A 10,146-nucleotide genomic window follows, 5' to 3' on the forward strand; every position below is an offset into this window, starting at 1 on the left:
TGCTGGGCTTCCTGCACGAGCACGGCGGGAAGGTGCGCAACTCCGAGCTGCTGAGCCGCTTCAAGCCGCTGCTGGACGCGGGCGACCCGCGCGGCCGCGCCGCCCGCAGGGACCGCTTCAAGCAGCTCGTCAACGACGTGGCGGTGGTGAAGGAGCTCGACGGCGTCAAGTTCGTGGTGCTGAAGAAGAAGCTGCGGCCGCGGGAGGCGCCGGAGCCCCCGCCCTCCTGCGCCCCCAGCGCCCCCGAGCCCGAGAGCACGTCCATCCCACCGGTGGACACCGCTGCCTCGGGGGCTCCATCCTCGGCCTCCGCGCAGCGGGCGGTGGAAGCCCCCGAGGACCCGGACCCGCCGTCAGCGCCCCCGAACACGCCGACTGGGGAGCTGTGGCCCAGCCCCGCGACCCCGCAGTCCGGGGGGCCCTTGGAGCCGGCCCAGCCCTCCGAGGGCCTCTCTGCAGACGTGGCCCCACCGGCTAGGGCACCGTCCGAGGCGGCCTCGCCGCACGCAGAGCCCCCAGACCTGGAACCCGGGCCCGGGGCGACGCCAGGGCCGCCGCCACCCCCTCGGCGCGCGCCTCCCCAGAAGCCCTGCATGTTGCCGGTGCGCTGTGTCCCGGGCCCCGCCGCGTTCCGGATCCGAGCCGAAGAGCAGGGCCTGCGCCGGCAGCTGTCGGAGGAGCCGAGCCCGCGGAGCTCCCCGCTGCTGCGGCGGCGGCTCTCGGTGGAGGAGTCTGGCCTGGGCCCCGGCCGCTCCCCGCACCTGCGGCGCCTGTCCCGCGCCGGCCCGCGCCTGCTGAGCCCCGACACGGAGGAGGTGCCCTTCGCGCCCCCGCCGCCGGCCGTGCCCCTGGAGCCGGCGGAGCACGAGTGGCTGGTGCGGTCGGCCGCTGGCCGCTGGAACCACCAGCTGCACGGCCTCCTGCTGCGCGACCGCGGCCTGGCCGCCAAGCCCGACTTTCATGTCTGGGTTCACGGCCCTGCATTTGGGCCGCCAAGAGTGTCGACCGCTAGATGGTGCTGCAGCTGTGGGGAAGGTGGCCCCCGCTTCGGGGGGCGCCCCCCAGTCGAACGTGAAAGGGGGCTTTGCACGGGGGGCTTACACGGGCCCTGCACCTGGCGGCTCTTCACGGCCCCCGAAGGAAGTGGCCGGGGCTGCTGGTGGGCCTGGGGGGCGCAAGGTGCACGTGCGCGGCTTACAGCGGGCGGCGGGCCCACCAGTACCTGCGGCCGGGCGCCTCGTATGCGCTGCGCCGGCTACTTGGCGACCCTGGCCTGCAAAGCTCTTTGGAACCCAATGGGACCGGTGGTGTGAATGGCAGCCTTGTGGTCCGGCGCCCGGTGCAGATGGCCGCCACCATCCTCAGTTCCACCACAAGCGCGTTTCTGGGCGTCCTGGCCGACGACCTGATGCTCCAGGACCTGGCTCGAGGCTTGAAGAAGTCGGGCTCCTTCAGCAAGTTCTTGGGTGCCTCGCCCCTAGCTCCTCGTAAAAAGACAAAGACCCGCAGTGGCCTGCCGGCCTTTTCAGAAATCTCTCGGGGATCCATTCCAGGGCCTTTCGCTGGTCTCATGCCCAGCCTGCCCCCCACAACCTGACAGTCCTGAGGCTACTGCGCTGATCTAATCCGGCCTGGCCCTCCGGCTAAGCCTGCGCATGACCGCGGCCCAACACCTTCGGCTCCATCCGGTTTCCAACTTTGTCCACTACAGTGTTTTACCCCGGTGGGCTTATGCCTCCAGCTTCTGTCTGTAGCTTGACCTGCCTTCAGAGATGGGATTCCAGGCCTCAGTGATAGCTTCCTATGAAAAATGCCAGAAGTCAGGCTTAAACTTTGGAGGAGACTTGAAATTTAGGATCAAAGGTTAAGGGGCAGCAGCTGGTCTGGTCCCTTCATGAGTTAACCCAGTGCCTCTGCATCTATACACTCCCAAGCCAGAACACGTTGCAAGGGTCTCTAAGTGTTGTGTGAGGGTGGGTGGTTTGTCAGCTGTCAGATACTGGTGGTTTTGTAATTTGATGCTTTTATCCCGTTTTTAAAATTGAAATGAGGTAAAACAATTTTCATAATAACCTTTTGAAATTATATTTTTCCATTTTTAGGCAAAATGCTTAGACATTGTTGATCTTTGGTAAAGATTTTGGAATTCTATTTAAAAATGTAATCACCGAGATCTAAAGGAAATTAGTCCCAACCAACAAAAATCTTAAACGTTTATCTACCTCATTTTAGGCAATCAAGAGTTCAGAGAGTCTTGAACACAGAATATGACCATTGCAAATGTAATTAATTTCACTTGTACTGTGAACGCTAAATATTAGGAAGCAAGTGTGTCTTGGGAGTAAAGGTGATTTACTAATAAGAAAAGAGACATTTGGACAAATACTTTTAATTTGTGGTTATCTTTATGGTGAAATAAACACATGTCTTCGGCACTGGTGGGTGGCTATTTTGATTTGGCATGAATATTTAATTAAATGTGATTTATGTGAATTGCCCTGTTGTACCATATTTCTCATTCTGTGGTTTTTAAAATCTGGCTGAGACTTTCAGTGCAGTAGGTGACTATTCAAAGTTGGGCTGCCATTCAAAATATATACATATATATATACACCAGAAAAATAACTGGTAAAATAGTAATGAATACAATTAAGGACCAACTATTTTACATGAAAGTTCTGTACAAATAGAAAGTACGTGACATCCATTTCTGAAAGCACCTGAGGAAGCAAACAACTTAATCCAAAATAACAAATGTGAAGTCTGCTCAGTGACCTCAGGGGGGTGACTTGATGTCTCTGGACCTTTGCTCCTTTCTATAACTGAGAAGGTTTGTAGGTATAGCCAAGATCTCCCAGGTTCAAGACAGTGTCACTATAATGGCTTTTTTGGTTTGTTTTAAAGATGTGGAATCTATTTGCTCAACCTCTTTTTATATCATATGGTGGTAATACTCTGCTTTTGCAAATTGTGTTTGCATGTCGTTCGTTGTATCAAATAGCTTTTGTGGCACAAGGTGGGGCTCCTCTCCCACATAGACATATTTCAGTGAGGCTTCTGAAATTATTTAAGGCAGTCCTTCGTGGAATGTTTTGATTTAAGCAATGAAATAAACCGTCTCCTATTTTGTTTCTGCTTGTGTGATGATGTACTTCCCTTAAACCTTTTACAGCTCTTCCCACTGTAGTTTTCTTTCCTTCTCCTTTTATCTACTTAATCTCTCCCTTTTCTCCTCATCCTTCTTCTGCCACTTTATCATTGAAAGAGTTTGAATTGCTCTGCAAAATAAAAGGAGTCAACCCCACATGGTTATGGTAGCCAAAACTGTAGATAAATGTAAGCTCTGATCTGCCCTTCCTACCTTCCTTGCAAGAACTCTAGCTAAGCTGCATAAATTATTTTTAAATGCAGATGAAATCTTCTACCTCTGCAGGAAAATTGTGGGAGGCGATAATTATAGCAATCTGAGTGGCTGAAGGTCTAGAAGGCAATAAAATATTAGAGATTTTCCATGGTCAAAGAGAGGCTTGAGTTGACTAAAATAGGGTAACAAAGGTCACAAATACAACTATGACCCACCTTGAGAAAGATTAAAATCTAAACCAGCTGGGTAGTAATAATAATAACTAATGTTTATTGCACACTTAAATTAGAGGAGGCTTTCTCAAACTGCCAGGAGAATCTTCATGTTTCAAAAGAGTGGGCTGCAATCTTTCTAAATGAGGTAAAACAGCCCTAGCCGGTTTGGCTCAGTGAATAGAGCTTCGGCCTGTGGACGGAAGGATCCCAGGTTCGATTCTGGTCAAGGGCACATGCCCAGGTTGCGGGCTTGATATCCAGTAGGGAGCATGCAGCAGGCAGCCAATCAATGATTCTCATCATTGATGTCTCTATTTTTCTCTCCTTCTCCCTTCCTCTCTAAAATCAATAAAAATATTTTTTAAAATAAATAAAAATAAATAAATGAGGTAAAACATTTGACAAGAGTTAAGATCACTAAGCCTAAAACTCCAGTGTTAGAAACCACTGCTTTTCCTTGCAGGCCAACACTTTCTGAAATGATAAGGTAAATCACTAGGAAATTATGGTTTGATGTGCCTATGGAAAGTTTTCAAGAACCATATATTGCCTAGCAAGGAGGTACACTGGTGGAAGGGTATTTCCAGCGGACACACAAAAAGTAATTGTGTATAAGTTAAGGCAATGTAGCTGGTTAGAATTTCCACAGGGAAGAGAATCACTCCTTTTAATAGGGAGAATTGTTGATGTAGATGCATGTGAGTCACGGCCAGAGCAAGCTTTTGAATAAAGTTTTTATTTCTTTATAGAAGGTTGGAGGTTGTCTTTGAGCATGCCTCACTTAACCAATGGAGACCAGGGTGAGGGCAATACACATAAGGCCTTTGTTTATTACGTGCCAGGGACAGTTGTAAACACTTTGCAGATACTAACTACAACCTTAAAGGTGTGTACTATTAGTATGCAATTTTAAAGTGAGGAAACTGAAGCCTAGAGAAGTTGCAAGTGGCTTGTTCAGGCCTCACAGCCAGGTAAGTATCAGTGGGCTGGCATCCTGTGCTCTTCCCATTACAATATCCTGTTGCAGAAAAGCAAGGTGGCCTCAATCTCAGCTCTTTACCCATTTAGTGACCTTAGGAAAGTCACCCAATTTTCCAAGCTCCATGTCCCTTTTCTGTGGGACATAAGACTCACAGTATCTACCCTACAGGCTATAGTGGGAGGAGCATAGGAAATGAGTGGGTCGAGGCCTTTGGGAACTACAAACCAACCTGAAATATTACCAGGGTGCCAAGCTGGTCCCACAGGGGTATCTAGCGGCACTCCCAAATAGCTCTGATTGGTCACTGTGCTTCACATGATCACCACTGTTTACCCTGTTAGTGACTGTACACATAAGTAACAATCAAGCCCTGGCCAGCTTTACTTAGTGGGTAGAGTGTCAGACCAAAAACTGGAGGGTCTTGGGGTTTGATTCCCGGTTAAGGGCACATACCTGGGTTGCAGATTTGTCCCCAACCCTGGTCAGGGAATATGCAGGAGGCAACCAATTGATATGTTTTTCTCTCATCAATGCTTACCTCTCTCTCCCCGACCCCTACTCTTTCCCTCCCTTCCACTCTCTCCAAAAATCAAAGGAAAAAATCCTCTGGTTAGAAATAACAAAAATAAATAAATACCAATGGACTTGGCTAGAAAAAATGTATCCCACAAAAGGGAACTTATTCCATACTCTCTATGTAATATTGATTTAATTAAGAGACATAACAATGTCTTTCTTAATTCATATTTCTCTAGAATCCCTACCCCCACCTTCCAGAACTAGACAATTGTCATTCGGCCCTCAACACACAGTCATAAAGCTAGGCACCCCTAGTGTTACTGTTATATTGTAAATCAGCGAGCTGAACATAAGACACCTTAATAAGCCAAATTAATTAGGAGTCTTTATTATGCCTTCGGGCTCAGAGGAATATTGTTTCCAGAGTCTGAGCAAAAAACATGGAGGAAGCTTTCCCTTTTTATATTTTCTAGGTCTCTGTATCCCAAATATGGAATGAGACTTCCGTAGGCTTTAAAAAAAATAATAAAAGAAGCCCTGTGTGCTGGAATGGGAGGACAGTGGGCTTAGTAACTATCTTGCAGGGAGCTTATGGCCTTGAGCACAGCACAACTCAGATAAAACCAGAAGAAACCTGGCATGGGAGGAACCAGACCCTTACGTTAGCAGAGATTTGAGCAAGCATGTTTAAAGAAGCCAAAATAGCAAAATTAATTAACAGAACAAGGGACCATCTGTTTTTTGTGGAAAATTTTAAACAGCAGTTTTTACAACATAGAGGTTACCGGAACAAGATGGCCCATGCTTCATTATAGGCAGTTAGTCATGAGCAGAGCAAGGACGATGGGCCAGGTACAGGTCACCAGGGCAGAAAGCCCTGGGTGCCTCGCAAGGGGCAAAACTGGGAAAACAAGAACCTCACCCCCAGGGTAACATTTCCACCACTAGCATATTGCTGGTCCTATGGTTTAGACTGCCCGCCTCCCCCCCCCCCCCCCCTCCAAAAAAAAAACAAAACCTTTTCTTTCTTTAAAAATAACACCAAGGCACCCTTTTTATTTTCGCCTCCGGGGCCCCAAAAAACGGCAAAACACAAGAAAAGGGCTTCCTGGGTTGCTTAGGAAACAGGTGCGTTTGATAAAAACCCCCCCGCCCCGGGGGCCCAAAACAAGCGGGGGAGACCGGGACCCTTAGGAAAAACCCCCCCTAAAAAACCGGCGGGGCTTTCTTTTGGGGCCCCCCCCCCCGAGGGCTCCCCTTTTGATTCCCCCCTGCCAGAAGGGAGTAAATTCCCCATAAAAAAATAAGAACACGGTGGGCCTCCCCCCGTAGGGGGAGCCCCCCCCATTCCCCTTTCTCCTTCTTCTTCCCCCCACAGGGCATGCTAAATCTAATCTCCTACATTCTAAAGACCCCATGGAGGCTTGCGCCCCGGGGAGCAATGGGCAGTGGCAGCTCCTCCCAGGCTAGTCCCCTGAACCTGTCCCCAAGGCCCCCTTTTCTCTGACTTCCCAGAGAGCTATGGCAGCCAGCCTAGGCTCTCCTGTTGCTTCTATGTTAAGCCCTTCCTTGTCTTACTGTCTCCAGCTTTAATAAATGTTCCCTCGGAGTCACCTGGACTCATGCTGTGAAATACCCCCTCCCCCCCTGCACACTACTGCTGGTCCTAGGCAGAGCGGCTCAGGTCCCCTTTCCAGTAACACCAGGACATGCATTCTCCCCTCATTTGGGCCTTTTCCTTTAATAAGTTATTTGACCTTTTAAAATGTTTGCATAAATAAACAAACTCTATTCTTCTCCAGGTAGCTCTTTGCCTTCAACCTCTGCCCTGGCCTCACCATTCCAGAACTGCCACACCTCTGGACTTGAACCCTGAAGCAGAAGTAGCCTCAGGTGTGGCTACAGGGAAGTGGAAAGAAGGGGAAGGAGAAGGAGGGGGAGGGACGGAGGGGGGGGGGGAGAGAGAGAGAGAGAGAGAGAGAGAGAGAGAGAGAGAGAGAGAGTCGACAGACCTCTCCTGCAAGGGGGTGGAGGGGGAGGAAGTGCTCCTAGTAGGAAGCTGATGCTGATTGAAATTTCAAAGACATCAGGTAAGCACCTGTTGTGGTAATGACACTGCAGGGTCGTAGAGAAGACTGCTTTATAACAATTGCCTCCCACCACCCCCACACTCCCCGTTCACCTCCCCTCTCTGCGGTTCTCAACCACAATTGATCTAAGTCCCCTCTTAAACTTCTGATTTACAAGGATCCCCGAGATTTTCGCCAGCCGCTCGCGGAGGTACGTGGCGTGCGGATCCGGCGGTGCCAGGCAGATTGGCGCCGCTTTGGGGCACGCGAACACTGCTTCCCTATTCCGTTTCCAATCTGCAGTCTGAAGGTAAAAGTACACGAATAACACCCATATTAGGAGCAGCAGCGAGGGCGGGAGGAGGCGAGCCGGGGAGGCGGTCGCTGGGCTGCCTGTTGCTCAGCAACAATCCCAGCCGCAGCCGCCCAGGCAGAGCCCGGAGGCACCACGCCTGGCAGCGGGGGTGGAGGCGGGGGCGGGCAGGCTGGGGGGGGGGGGAGGGGGGAGGAAGGGAGGTGGCGCGGGCAATAGTCAAGGGGGTGGGACCAGAAGCCCCTCACAGACCTAAGAGACCCTGTTTCCATCCTGGGGGACTTTTTTTATACTGATACTCGAGATCAACACCCCCGGCTTCCCTCCTCTTCACTTCTCATTAAACCACAACTAAGGAAGCGAGACGGGCCTTCCCCAGGGCTTCCTGGCCAGAACTGGTTTCCGACAGAAGCAAATAGCCTAACCCCAGCCTCCAGGCCCAGCAGGAACGCTGCTCCCCAGAGGCTGGCCCAGAGGGCCTGGGAGCTGGGAGGCTGCAGGTGGTCCAGTGAGGGTAGCAGCTTCCATCGTAAGGAGAACAGTGCCCTCTGCTGGCAGCGTCCTGGAGGTGAAAGTCACCCGGCTCCTGGTCCTTCAAGGCTGGGTTTGTGGTACCAACAGCGCACACCATGGTGAGCTCATTCTTGCTCTCTGAAAGAATAACGGTGTGGGCGGGAGAATAACTGGGGCAGGAGGGAGACGGGACAACATGAAAGGACGGGCGCAGTTGGTGTCCACCTTCTTTGGTGGCTCCCCCGATCTGTAGGGAAAAACAGAGAAGCCTTGTACTTCCCCATGGGGAACCGCAACACAGAACCAAAGTGCAATTTATCTGGACAATGGCAGACGCTGCTCCCCAGGCCCGTTCCGGCCATTCCGGCCATTCCGGCCTGGGTGCTTTCTCTGAAATACACAATTTCCACGGGTCTAAGGGACCCGTTAAGTGTGTTTCTAAGACTGCCACAATGGGATAGTGCAATGGGGCCTGTACAGGGCAAAAGACAGAAATAAGTAGATCCCATCCAGAACGCGTCTAGAAGCCAGCTGCCCTGCTAGGCTGAGCCGGGGCTCCGCAGTGTTCAAAGCATAATGTTAGAACCCACAACTGCCTCTGCAGGAGCCCCATATGTTTTTTATAAAAAGGCACAATGTGAGCTTTGTTCTGTGCTCAATAGCGCCACTGTTGTCACTAACGCTTCTGCTATGAATGCCACCATTTAAAATTCCCACCCAGTTGCACTTCGTGACAATAGGCATCAGAAAACAAGCCCAGCAGCAGCGATTTCTCACTTTGGGGTCCATGGCTTTAAATACACATGCTTTCTAATGTGCCCAGCTTCCAAAAATACACTGAGAGTTTGCATGAGCCATGCTCTGAATCTCCCTGGTGTTTGCAGCTACAAAGGCTGAAGCAGACTTTCACAGGTGTATTTGAGAACCTAACACCGATTCTGGGTACACTGGGCCGATGCACAAATGGAGGAGAGTGCCTGTCCTGTTTCAGCCCCTCCAACCCCAGCCCACCCCCAAGTCCGAGTCTCTAGCACACAGACGAGCTGCCTCCCCGGGGCCTCAGCCCTCACAGGTAGGTCTACAGGTCTCCCCATGCCTCACCTTCTGCTCCCACCCCCAGCTGCCTCCTCAAGCCTGGCTGACCCAGGGGAGTCTCCATAGGAGAGTGGGATAAAGTCAATGTTGATAACATAATTGGAAGAGGAAGAAAGCTCTTGGAATGAATGTCCCCAAATTTCCAAGTGTATTGGGCATTCGTCAGGGTTCTTAGGCAGCAAAACATTGGAAAACATGGGGGACTTTATCCATATCCATGGGGTCTTGAAGGGAGGCAGTACCCCATTTCCACGACTGAGGTTGGGGGCTTGGGTAAAACCAGCAAAGGAGACCTGACTCAGGCAGTCAGGCCTCAGCTTTGGTAGTGATGCTGTTACCAGAACAGTTAGGGTTTACTGGTCCCTCCTGTTTTCAAACCTGGTTCTCATCTTCCTGATTCTCAGATGAGAATCCTCCCTGATATCCTCCAACAATTCCCCCTTCTGCTCTGGTCAGGTAAGGGGCTGTCTGTAATCAGTAAATAAGACCCTTCCCCCAAACCATGCTCAGGTGGCGTCACACTTCTCACATCCATTTTTATTGAGAGGAGAAAAAGGCTGTTTTGCATCTTAAGTTGAGACTCTGACTTGTCTCCTTGCCCTCCACCCAACCCTGACCAAGCCCATCTCTCATCACAAAAAGGGGGAATACTGCAGTTTGTAAAATCCATAAGTTAATTACCACATAATCACACGGCTTGGGTGAGGCCACATGACAATTCTCTGAAGTATCCTGGGAGGGCCTGGCTAGGTCATCCCCACCCCATGGGAAAAGCACCGAATAAACCAGCGTCACCCCCGGCCTCCTGAGTGAAAGGCAGGGGCCAAGCTCCCCACCGCCACCGCTGACAACTAAATAAGCAGAGGGGAGAAGGGCGGTTCATCCGGAGGACTGGCCCGGGGGGAAGAGGCCAGCCTGGGAGACGGGGGTTGGTGGCCTAGGCCGCTCCTGACGGCCTCCAGTTGGTCCTGAAGGAGCCGGACCCGCTCGTCCAAGCTGCGCTGCTGGGCCAAGACGGCGGCCTTGCCGGGCCAGGAGGGCGCAGTAGGCGCGCAGCTCCCCGGCCGGCAGCGCCC

General features: G+C 51.6%; 2 protein-coding genes across 2 annotated transcripts in view; one reads left to right on the plus strand and one right to left on the minus strand.

Moving 5' to 3' along the window:
• Positions 1–5: 5 nt before the first annotated feature.
• SOWAHA (sosondowah ankyrin repeat domain family member A) lies at positions 6–3,131 on the plus strand (the record flags this gene model as incomplete). The annotated part of the gene is given in 3 exon segments (XM_006110076.2): positions 6–956; positions 958–984; positions 986–3,131. Coding segments are annotated over 3 exon segments (1,590 nt in total), but the record flags the coding sequence as incomplete, so codon positions are not given.
• A 6,479-nt stretch (positions 3,132–9,610) lies between these two features.
• The window catches only part of SHROOM1 (shroom family member 1), a 3,746-nt gene continuing 3,210 nt past the window's right edge, over positions 9,611–10,146 (minus strand). Inside the window, 2 exon segments of the mRNA XM_023763779.1 lie at positions 9,611–10,098; positions 10,100–10,146. Of these exon segments, the coding sequence (XP_023619547.1) occupies positions 9,922–10,098; positions 10,100–10,146 (224 nt within the window). The 3' untranslated portion in view covers positions 9,611–9,921.

The sequence above is a fragment of the Myotis lucifugus genome, unplaced genomic scaffold, assembly GCF_000147115.1.
Source record: "Myotis lucifugus unplaced genomic scaffold, Myoluc2.0 scaffold_300, whole genome shotgun sequence".
In the NCBI taxonomy this organism is placed as follows: domain Eukaryota; kingdom Metazoa; phylum Chordata; class Mammalia; order Chiroptera; family Vespertilionidae; genus Myotis; species Myotis lucifugus.